The sequence below is a fragment of the Charadrius vociferus genome, unplaced genomic scaffold (genome assembly GCF_000708025.1).
Source record: "Charadrius vociferus isolate BGI_N301 unplaced genomic scaffold, ASM70802v2 scaffold282, whole genome shotgun sequence".
In the NCBI taxonomy this organism is placed as follows: domain Eukaryota; kingdom Metazoa; phylum Chordata; class Aves; order Charadriiformes; family Charadriidae; genus Charadrius; species Charadrius vociferus.
The window spans coordinates 3,140,209-3,152,543 of record NW_009647731.1 but is presented as its reverse complement, the minus strand read 5'-3'; the positions used below and the strand labels follow the sequence as shown (position 1 = coordinate 3,152,543).

At 43.1% G+C, this 12,335-nt stretch overlaps 1 protein-coding gene across 1 annotated transcript in view; it reads right to left on the bottom strand.

The window, feature by feature from the left end:
- Positions 1 to 12,335, bottom strand: part of SORCS3 (sortilin-related VPS10 domain containing receptor 3) — a 219,515-nt gene that overhangs the window by 26,236 nt on the left and 180,944 nt on the right. The window contains exons 15-18 of the mRNA XM_009881623.1: positions 8,538 to 8,655; positions 6,844 to 6,977; positions 2,531 to 2,644; positions 886 to 1,057 (exon numbers count right to left, since the gene is read on the bottom strand). Of these exons, the coding sequence (XP_009879925.1) occupies positions 886 to 1,057; positions 2,531 to 2,644; positions 6,844 to 6,977; positions 8,538 to 8,655 (538 nt within the window). The remainder of the gene's footprint in view (positions 1 to 885; positions 1,058 to 2,530; positions 2,645 to 6,843; positions 6,978 to 8,537; positions 8,656 to 12,335) is intronic.

Below are 12,335 nucleotides of genomic sequence, written 5' to 3'. Positions count from 1 at the left end.
ACGAGCCGTCAAAAGGCAGCAGGGGAATCCTGCAACTGCAAACACGGCAGGGCTTTTTGTGGTGCAGTCACATATACCTCTAAACAGCAAATCAAATCACAGACCAGAAGAGGCATAAGATCATTTGAAAACCCCTCCTGTCAGCCTGAATACGTACCAAGTGCGCTCCTTAGCTATCCAACCCTCCACTGAGCCACAAGCCTTGGTGACAAAGGCTGCGCTGCATATGTTTGCCAAACAGAGGGGTACCTGACTCAAAGAGATCGCCAGAAGTGCCTCAATATTTTGATGCTTCAGGCACCAGCACAGCCCGGTGTCACGCTACTGTTGGCTACACAGGGAATCGTACCACATCGTAAATAAAACAAATATGGGCTAGGAAGCTCAGAGATGGTTTGAGGAGGCTCAGTTCCTACTGCAAAACAATAATGTCTTTTACTGCTCCCCATGAGTCTGAAAATGTTCCCCACTGTTCTTAACCTCTCCCAGCAAAGCTTCAGCTAAAGCTTTTCATCCCAGAAACAGAATTATTAAGCATAGAGACACCATTTCTGCCTCACAAACTCCATAAACTGCAGTTCACTGGAGGCAGAAAGAAGGTAGTGGGAAAATACACTTTCGACCAGATCTATCTTTCTTCAGCATTGGCTTCATGATCACTGGTAGACAAGATAACCAGCCAAATACTCATTTGGCTTGACCCAATATAGTTGGTTTGCATGTTTCATGGACAGCCTTCTTTCATGAATTCTCCTAAATCTCAGGAGTGTTCACCATTTCATGACCCCACCTGATCACTATTTTCCTCCCAGCAGCCTGACAGATGAAGGAAAGGAGTGCCAGTCCTGCCACAGAGTGAAAGGTTTGCTGAGCCCACTAACAAACCTCTTCCATAAGGATGATAAAGGTGGCATTGTGTCCCTGCTCCGTGACCAACTTTCCATCAGTAGTGAGAATGTGCAGTCCCCGAGGTGCTTTTCCAGGACATTTCTCCATCTTGGCCATGTACTTCTCTCTCAAGCCATCTGTGCAGTTGTTAGACACGATCCTTCGGTACCTGGGGAACAGCAACAAAAGGAGATTGGGCTCAGGTGGTGGGCAGAAAAGTTTCTTTGTTTTGTTTTTGGTTTGTTTCTCCATATTAATGCATGTGTTTTTTCAAAGACTAACTGATTGCACAATTCCCTAGCTGAAAGGAAGAATCAAAGAAATCTAACACTTTATTAAATTGCAGAAAGCCAAATAAACCACAATCCAACCTTCTCCAGAGATTCTCAGCAGCATCAGTGAGAATAGACACACATTGTGGAGGTGAATTATTCCACACTGCTAAAAGGCAGAGAACTCCCCCAACTCCCCATGCCTGCAGGACTGCACCCTGCATCCCAGCTTTTTAATTATGCTTTTTTATTACATTTTGTCTGTCTCTACTCTGCTAGAAGGTGCTTGGAATGATGTGCCAAGAGCTTTGTCTAATCCCATTTTAAAATGATTTAAGGAATGGGTCTTTCCTCTTGGCTCTTCCTGGAAGACCTTAGCTAACTAGCAAGACACTTGGCTCTTCCCGGTGTCGTTGAGGGGGATTAACCCTTTCTAGTAATTTCACAGTAAAAATACAGGATTGGTTAAGAAGACACAGACCCCAACTATTTTCTTATTACTCTCTGTCAAGAGGGCTACAAGCGGTCATACTGTAATTCCATCCCATATTTATAGCAACCTTTCAGCTCAAAGAGGGTCTCTGAAGTTAAGTGACTCCAGACTCCCAGCAGCCTCGCTTTGTTCAGCCACCCGTATCAACCAGCCACGAACAACCCTGTCATAACAATCGAGCATGCAGGACCCGTGACTCAGAAGCAGCCCTGCAAAGTCCTCAGGGCTTGCGCTGCCTGAGAAGGAACATCAGAATTTTGCACCAGCCAGTGCAACCAGAGTTTCAGAGTATCCCCTGCACAACAGAATAGCATTTGCAAAGCAATACTACCATAATAAACCAACACTTGCCATCTGTTCTGGGTAAAACCAAGAGAAACCAGCACATGCAGCTTGTCTGAAATCTCAAAGCATTGTATATACAAAGCAAAAATGGCAGAGGAAAAAAAATTAGGCTAAAAATTGCTCATCTGAGCCTCTCCAGAAGCTGTTGCAAATAGGAGCTGTAAGATAGGAAGAGGTTCAATGAAAAATGATGTGAAATACCTTGAACCTGTCCTTTTAAATGTTCAGCTGTCTCTCAGATAGACCTTCTTGATTCGCGTTTTAATTTTGCAGCAAAGGGGAGCTCCAAGTCTAGGCTCCAGGGATCATACATCACTTGATAGCAATACAATATCTACATGTCACTTATGTTAATGTGCTTCTCCCTGCCTCTGAGGAATGAGGCAATGTTCCATACAGATGCTGCTGCAAACATTACCTCACGAATAAGACTGGAAAAGAGCCAGGCGGGATGCAGAGAAAAAAGAACCATTCGGCTTCTCTTGCCTACTGCAAGGTCACCAAAACCAGGGAGATCACAAGGTTCACTTACCCAGTGCTGTTCAAGTAGCTCTGACCAATGCTGCAATCCTTGGACAGGGAGGACGGGCTGAACCAGAAGGCTGGGACGCACTGGTTGTTGCTGTGCCTCTCATACCCATAGTCACTACGGAGACAAGTCATGAGTGCATCACTGTACCCATTCCATAGATTTAACTCAGAGTTTTAGGCAACATTTTTGTTCCCCAAAGCATGTGTGTGTTGGTGGCTCTCTGCTGGATGGCACGACATCATAGATTGGGCTCACGCAGAGACAAAGTGCTTGATCAGTTTGAGAGGCAGGAACATAGTTCACAGAAGGTATGTGATACCTGACAGCACCAGAACTACCAACCTTGCAGAGCACTGAGGGACTTGTGTTTCATTTGGTAACAAAACATGGGCAGAGATTCAGAAAGAAAATTGTATTGTTAATTTATTTTCCTATTAATCTCTAATAATTTCACGTGTTGAGTTCTTTTGGTTGGCTTGTTTTTTGCAGTATGTGCTTTCAGAACAAACCAAACTAATTCCAAGATCTAATGCCACTTTTTCCCAATGAAACAGTTAAGAATATAAAACACTAGGAGCACTTCCCGGACAATTAGCCAAGGTATGTATATTTACATATGTTGATGGCCTTCCTGCTCTGTGACTGAGCTGTGACTGGACTGAAAGAAAACCATAGCTGATATTTTTCCAACACTAAACCAAAACAACACAGCCGACTTGGTAGGCTAAGGATTACATGACATTGTGTCACATGGGGAAGGTAATCCAAGGTATTGATGCTTCCTTGGACCACCAAAGAGTGGAAGTGCACACAACCACATCCAAGACTTCTTTTTACAGCTGCCTTTGCATGCCAATACAACAATGAAGCAATAGGATTAATCCAAAGCTTTCCGTAAGTTTTAATAGGCTCTGGATAGCCTTTATTGGCAGGCTGGATTTAAGGGGCAAATAAAAAGAGATTCTGTATTTTTGCCAGAAGCGGGTTAACAAATGCCAACAAACTAAATCTCTGTGGAAACACAGACACTACAGAAGCTACTGCCTTGAAAGCTCTCTGTGCCCTTTAGGACACGCTGAGTCTTATCCTCCCCTTATTCAGAGTCTGACTTGCCAACAGAAAGTCTCTTTGGTAAGACAAAATTGTGCTATGTCTCCAGCGACCCAGGCTGCTACTGTTCCTTTTTTGGAGGGCAAAAATTCTGCAAGCTACTTTAAAAGGTTCGGAGATTCCCTAATGCTCTTTCTCTCAACATTCAATTTAATCATTCTCAGTGGGTCCGACCTGCACAGTCAAAAATGCCTGGCAGTGACTTGGTAATTAAAAATATTCAGGAGGAGCTGTACTTTGCCCCAAAGAAGAATAGAGCTGCATAAATATTTAATAAAATTAAAGACAACATTGCTGTATGCCCTCAAGGTTCTGTGCTTGTTCATTAACTTCTGGTAAATGTATATTAAAACCTCACATGCTGCCCACCTTCCTTCTCATAAGCCCCAGGGTTTGCATAAGTTAAGGAAATAATCAAGTCCAGCTGCTGTGCTGTCTTTCTCGGGAAAGCTATCTTGACAGAGTAAATAAAGAAGCAGGAGGAGGGAAAAGAAAGATCAGCGAGCATTTTAATAACACTTCTGAGTTCCTTCTGCCATTCTCTCTGTCAGAAAAAGGCCAGGGTTTGCTTTTGGAAATGACTGCAAGGGTTGGAAGGAGTCACCTCTGACCTTGACTCATGAGGATTTGTTGGACTGAGGCCCTGGATCATGATTCATGCCCCTGAAATTCACATCAGCCTTATATCTAACAGCAGGAAACAGATAGCACTGCGAGATGAGGCAGACAGGGGCAAGGGCGCTGTGGCCAAACGGGAGGGAGCGCAGCCCTCACAGCTTGTGTTGTGGGGCTTCTGCAGCACAGGTCCTGTCTGCACAGGTCTCAAAGGCAGGCGGCATCACTCCTAGTAGCGCGGGATGCTCTGTGACCCCAACCAGCCCTCAAACCTACTTACTGGGGAAGCAGAGGGCCTGTCTGTTGGGACCTGCTGGTCAGTGTACTCACAGAGCCCCAGCTGCTGACTCTCCTCCTTTCCCTGACTCTCTGCAGGACCTGCTCAGTTCACACACAAGAGACAGGCCAATCAGTGCTTCCAAGAAAAACTGGCAATTGCAAACCCAGCCAGAAAAGGCTGAGTGGACATCTTGACTTTTCAAAAGCATCAAGTGAAAGAGCAGGAGCTGTCCTTCCAACTGTAGATACCTACACTGGGGATGTATCTCCGTGAGCTCCCTGCCTAGAGCCTTCTTCCAGTCAGCGAAGAGAAAAGGCACTTCTCAGCATCTCCCCTTCTCATCTTGACATCCAAAAGATGACAGATGAATAATATTCTAGAATAACCTGTATCTTGCCACTGACTAAATAATGGTGTCATCCTTTAGAAGTAACAAGTCAGAGCACGTGAGTCCACCCTTCCTCTTTGAAAATCACTTTTAAGATAATCAAGCTTGGCGCCCCACTTCCAGCACTGCTAGTGTTTTCTTCAAACTGATTGCCCCACATCTTCTTCCAGTCAGCCCTGCAGACTAGTATCAAAACTCACCCTGAAACTTCTCCTTCTGATTCTCCATCACCAGCTATAATAATTTTGCAATTGGAAGCCAGTTAACAATTCTGTTGACAGCGCAGAGTCTGAAACAAAAGCCAGCTTTCTGTCCTCTAACTGAATTTTCTCTGAAGGACTGACAAGGTTAACAGCAATATTCTGTCATGTTAGTGAGAAAGTTAAGCAAAAATGATATTGAACACATGCAAGGAACACGTCAATTGATTGAAAAGGTGCATTCTGATGCAGACCCTTTTCAAGGCAGAACGGCACTTAAGGCCAATTTAGCTACCACAGTTTTCCACTCACAGCTTAGAAAAGACAGGCTTCACTGTGAAAATAGAAAGCTGGTAAGGTACAAAGCCTCCAAAAAAAAAAAAAAAAGAAGAAAGAGCAAATTCATAAGCATCTCTGGAGATTGGTGCTTGGTTCAGCTTAGAGGCATATACCAATGCCAAGGGCAGATACTGCAGGGCAAGATAGTTTGTTCATCCTGCAAGTTCCCATGATGAGAACAAAGGGAAAAGATCTCCTGAGTCAAGCTAAGGAGTCTCGGATGTAATTTTGGCCTTAGGAACAAATTAAACATCCATCCAGATAAGATGAAAATCTCTGCTCTATATCACCAAACCTCTCTTAGAGCCAAACTAATGTGATATTGAAGAAAACACTTTGGTCTATATTTTTTATTCATTTTTGCCTCATTTCAGTGTGTCCATGTTCTAATAAGAACTGTGAGTCTCAGCTGGCCAAAGTCCAAATAAATGTGCAGAATGCATGTCTTGCAACTCTTCAGGAAGGATTCAAAGGTAGGTGAAATTTTCAGGAATCACACCAATACCATATCAGACACTGATCATGGTAAATGATCTACTATAAAAATGAAAATGTTTTCTCAACTGACCTGCTTTCAGGGTATTTTGAACTCCATTTAAATTACATTCTGATCATCTAAGTTCAAACATCACAGTTACTGACAGTCTTAAATCTTTGAAATATTGCCTATCACAGGTTTCCTGTAAGAGTTCCTTGTGCAGAGATCCTGACTGTTACACATTCTCCCATCTCCTATCCCTGATTGTTAAGCAATACCAAGCAGTGGTTCATTTTTTCCCTGTTTTATTTTTCAACTGCTTTCAAAGTGACCTTAAAGCAGTTTGGAAATTATGGCCCCATTAAGTTAGAAACACCAATATTTATGCAAAACAAGTAGCTACATCTGACAAGGGTGGGCTGTACAGTCATGTCACAGAAGCCCTTTCAGAAATTTCTCAATAAAACATTGCTAAAAAGCAACAAATGGTTCCCAGGAATTCAAAGGAATAATGACAAAAATATACATGTTTTGCTAGCTTGCTCTCTCAGTATTCAATGACCTTGGAAGTGAGGACAGAAAAATTCCCTCCTCCTCCTGTAAGGGCCATGCTTTGGACCAGAGAAGAGTCCTGGCTGTCACTCTTCTAGAATGATGGACAAAAAAATGTTAATCAGTACTTGCAATTTTCTGCTTTTGAATTCATCTTTCCCACAGATGAAGGGGACAACTCCCTCACGCAACAGGTATGCGGTTCACATCCATGCCATATGGATACGATCACAGCCACAAAGCTGCATGAGACCCAGTTTCTCTGCAAGGTTTTCTGTCTGGGCAGTAGCTCAGCCACTGCCAATGCTACAAGAACAGTCCCTGCAAAAGTCCCCAGAGTCACATACTCACCACTCAAAGTCCCCTTGACTGCAGACACATGGTTCAGACACCACACTTTGGGAATAGTCCCGACCTAGGGAACACTGGGCTCCAGGCTTGCGTTTTTTATAGATCTTCCTCTCTCCCATGACACAAGGCTCCCCCTTCAGCAGCCAAGGAACAAGAGGAGAAAGAAAAACAGAGAGTTGTAGTGGCAGCTGGACCCTAAGTGGAGCATTTCGTCAACAGACACAAAAGGCAATGAAAGCATGCAAATACCACTGGGAGAGTTGGGAGCTAAGAGTCTAGCTGCTTTTTGTGGCTTTGCAAACTCAAAAGCCACCTTGGGAGGACCCAGGAGTGCAGTGCGTTCAGCATTGAGTTGGGATGCTAATGACCACGTGCCCAAAATGCCTGGGTGCCCAAGCCATCGCAGGCACCTGGTCATGCCATATGTCAGAAGGCACCCACTGATGTATCAAGTCCTATGAATTATCCTGAAAAGACAATGTAGATGTACTCCAGGGTTTCTTCCACATGTCAGATGAAATCTACTACAAGCAGAAGTGCCCAAGCCTGAAACCCAGGGCAGGGACAAAGTCTAGGTGTGGAACCCAGAATTCCTGTCTCCCCTCCTCTTTCCTTGATAGACCTGGCTTTGTTTTAGACCTCAAATAATTCTGATGGTGTGTTATACTGAGCTTTTTGAACACAAAGGTTTCCACGATCACTAGTGGGAGCAGCTAATCTAAAAGAAACATTTGACATTTAGGTGAGTTGCTATAAACAGAATTTTCTCTGATGCGGAAATAATTTGTCTGCACAGAAGTAAGAAAAAAGACAACACTAATTGAAATACTTCTCTTTCCCATTAACAGTGATTCCCAAGATGGCTGCCTGGTTACACACACATCTTCCCTTTTATTTCATTTAAATTATTTTCATTTATTCAATTCTATTACTTCAATTATCTGATACATCCTTGCCAAATTAATGCTCATTTGTAATTCATAGATTTCATTCAGGAATATCACAGTGCCAATAGTTCTGGCTCTAGTTAGGTTGCCCTGCAGGGAGCGGGACATCATACTGGTGGCCACTAACTCATAAGTAATCTTCAGAGGGTAGTGAGCTTTCTCAGTTCTAGTGGCTTCAGGACCTAAATATATCCAGCATGAAAATAAGCCACTGTGTATGAAAAGTAAAGCATGTATCCTTGAATAGAATGAAATAATTTGGTCTTCTCTGGTGTCTTTTATTCAAGGGCTCCCCAGAGTTTTACAGACACCTGCAGGACCTGAAGGATGAATAAATGTTTTTATTTTCATTTTTGAGTAGGGAAAATAGAGGCAAAGAGAAAGAAAATTATTTTCGTGAGTCACTGACAGAGCTACAAAGAGTTCAATGTCTCCTACAATTCAATCACAAGGTGAGGTTTTACATTGCCCTGAGCACTGAGGGCAAAACGAACCAGCTGGTGCAATGGAATATTTTCATACAAAGAGAAGTTAACAATCCCCCTAACTTGCCCAGAGAAGACTGGCACCTTGTTTATTCACACGTATGCTTCAGGGGAAGCAAAGCATCAAACAGGTTAGAACTGTGACTTGATGGATGCAAAAAATCCATATGCTCTGCTGGAAAGAACACGTACATTCCTACCTGGCAACACAGAGTATGGGAAAAGGAACCCCCATCATTCCTTCCCTCCACAGTGGGAATACCTGATTGTGCAGATGCCAGGTTTGGTAGTCATCTTTGCTACACCTTCGACTGAAGATAGACTTGTAGTCCACCTTGACCAGCTGCCACTCAGAACGGAGACTGAAGTGCCCAAAAACTCTGAGCATGGGAGAGAAAAAAAGACAGACCCAGAGTCAGCCAGAGATATGCTTTCATTAAGCAAATAATTTCTCATGAATCTCAGCTGCAGAAACCAATACACAGTATTGGAGCTTGATGCCAGAAAATGTTATTCAGTCATGAATAACATTTTCCTGTTCCTATAACATCCTAGGGTTGTTTAGCCTTTTCCTGACCCCTTGTACAGCCTGTGTTGGAAGGTCTTCCATGCCTCTGTACTTAGCACAATTGGCCCCGAGTCTAATGCAGACAGCTAGGTCTCGCTCAAGAACAACAAACCACCACACTAGAAAGTAATGTGTCTAGTGTCAAGGGAGCTATTCAGATGAATATATGGGTTTGGTTGTCTCAAAGTCAAGCCTTTCTTAGCTGAATCAGTTTCTTTACTGCTGAATTTCTGTGTTGCACAAACTTACTACTTAATGAATTGTAAAAGGAACACTTGAAATAATATATTTGGGATAGGGACTATAGGCAAGCGACCTGCAAAGATGGCATCATCCCTTCCACCTGGCGAATGTGACTGCAGCTAGTAGGAGTGGAATTATAAACCATCACCAATGTAAGGTTACCAGTAGACTTTTTTCTTAATTCTTTTGAGTACATCACTCAGCAGCAGCAGTCACTGATCACACTCCATGGTTCAGGTAGCTAAGTAATAAGTTGATTTTCAGGATGAAAATGACACAATTTCCCACGCAACTCCAGGGCAACACAAAGATCGTATTGAGCAAGGCAGTATACAAGAGCAGTTGGAGCTGAAGGGTCAGTACTCAAAAAACAGTGGAAGGACTCAGACAGTAATTCAAAACTGAGGCACAGATCTGTTACAAATGGGATGATGAAAGAGATCATACAAAATCGAATAGCACCAGAGGCTGCTTCACAAGCTTGGACCAGAACATCGGCAGCAGAGCTGATTGTTGAACACAGTTCCCTCTAAATGCCATTCCAACTATATGGCCCTCCTTCACATGCAGGGAAAGCTAAGTGCTTGCTGAAGTATCTGGAAGGGAAGGACCAAAGCAACAATGAGCAGTGATGGTGTACAACACCAAAGCACCATCACCACAAAGACTAAGGGAGACTACACATTGGCAGCTGACAGCTTCACCAAAGAAAGCAAAATCATAGCAAAACCATGGTTTATTTAATGAGTAACACCATGTGCCCAGATAAAAGATTCCATCCATCCAGAAACATAGCATGAGAGCTGCAGGGTGCTCAGTTTTCGATCAAGGAACAGCTTCCTATTCTCTTGGCCAGCTGTGATTTTCCCAGTAAGAAGCAGCTTTTCAATCAGCTGCAGCTGGATTTCCAAAGAGGTGTGTAATAGGAGGAGATTAGGATGGGTGACCAGACTTCAAAAGCCCTGAACAAAACTACAGCTTCTCATTGGCAGGAGGAACCTCTCAGTACACATAAACAACAAAAAACCAACAACAATCACGTTGATTTGTCATTATAACATGCTGACTTCTTGGCCATCCCAGAATCACAGAATGGTCAGGGTTGGAAGGGACCTCTGGAGATCACCTAGTCCAACCCTCATCTAAAATATAAGTTCCAGATTTTAAAAATTTTGTACGTAACGAAACCCAAACCTTTTCTGACACTCATGAAATGTCATTGTATCGCCCTTACTGTGAGGTGTAGAAGTCAGAGAAAGAATGTTTTTTTTCATTATACCAAATCTTTCACTAACCTACATTTTTTACACAATCCACTTATGAGATTAAAGTTTTTGTTGTTTTAATTATTCCAGATTAAAAAGAAAGAGGGAGGGAGACAGATGATTTAAAAATTTCCCTATGAAAGCAAAAGAGAAACAAAAGAGAAAACTTCTATTGGGTTTCCAAGCACTGACTGCAATCCAGATCTGCTGTGTCCCCAGTGTGCTGCCATCCTCTACTCTAGTGCATCTTAATTTACACTGTAATCACGCAAGCCTGTAGGCTTTGCTTTCCCCTCACTGCCCAAACTACTTCTGTAGACTGTAGCCTGCACCAAAATTCCTCTGCATTGTGCTGTTTTTCGTGAAACAGAGACCATCCAGGAATCAGTCATGTTTCCCATTTAGACCAGTATCAGCTCATGGGTATCAGGGAGAAAAAGGGGGGTGGGGAGGTCTGAGAGCCTGGAGTTGTGGGTTTGCTGTGGACACTTTTCTATAGCCAAGTTCTGCTTCACCGAGGCAAGCTCCAAGAAAATGACAAGAAGAGGAGGGGCTACAATACAAGAAGAACCTGTGACAAAGGTGTACACTGCTTATAAATGAGTAGGTGGTGAAGGACTTGTGTGGTGGAATGGATTTATTAGGTAGATTGTTGCTAGCTTTTCAGCATATTTCTTAGTGTAGTCCTAATTGTTGGGTATTAGCAATAGGAAACACCACCACGTTCATACCAAGCTACAGAAGAAACTGCAATTCCTGCTCCTCAACACAGAAGGCACATTCTGGACCAAGATCAACCCACAGAAACCACAGCAATATGGGATGCCAGGGCACTTGTTAGGAAATTAGGGGAGAAGGGAGGAATGGGAAATAGCGCAGAGGGGGAGATGAAGAAGGCCTCTGAAACCTTACTTAGGTAAGTCAGTACTGGAGTACTAACTCCAGCTCCCCTCCCCACCTTCCCTGGGCACTTGGGTAAATCCCACCAGCTTTTATGCCATCACTGCTTTCAGCATATACTGTTACAGAGTATACGTCTGGTCACAGTACTATTGCACAGCTGGGCAGCTCCCCCATGAATCTTGTTCATCCTGGATGTGATGCATGACTGAAATGCCATTCCTGCAAGTAGCAACTCCGGCAGAAACCATTTAGTCCAGCAGATTTATACCAGTTCAGCATTTGACCTGGGTGTTTATTACACAGAAAACATAGCAAGAGGAGGAGACAACATAATTAAGCACAAACACCTGTCTGAACCCAGAAGGTAACAGGGCTGGAGAAACCCAACACTTCAGCAGCCAACGCGTCTCAAGGAAAATGTTGTTCCTCAAACTGACCCTTAGCTAACTGTCCTGCAAGAGAGCAAAAGGCTTTTTTGTGCTCTACAAAAATCACTAGAACCACTTGTTTTTTAAATCTACTAAAATAAGCTAAAAAAACCCTCCCTGCCATTGAAATTCTTCTCTGGTAATGATAATTAATGGAAAAATACAAAGTTTTCTAAGTGGAAGGCAATATATTAGCATTCCAAAAGCACAGAGCATTAGCTACTCTTTAATTAAATGATTTCAAAGAAGATCTTTGTATATAATTGCTATAATTTAGATGGAAACAATACTACACTAAATGTAATTAGAGGAGTGTGAACAGAGAGGGATGTTTTCCTCTGTGCTGCAGAGATGGCTCTGGGTCACCTGATTCCTAAAGTAGTAACTTTTCCCCCTCTTGCTAATAAAAAGCTTCTTAAGCTTCATCAAACATTGCCGTGCAGCCTTCAGAGCTAAGAGCTTCTCATATGCAGAGAAGCTAGCAAGCAGCCGCATCCTGTGAGCACTGCTCACCAATAATAAACGCAGCCCAGACACCTACAGCACTTTTTGATTGACCAGCCAACATGACGAAGGTTATAGCACATTTCAAGATGACTCTGTTGTGCATTTGAAACTTCTGTAAGAATAAGCAAGTGTAAGGAATGGGAAAG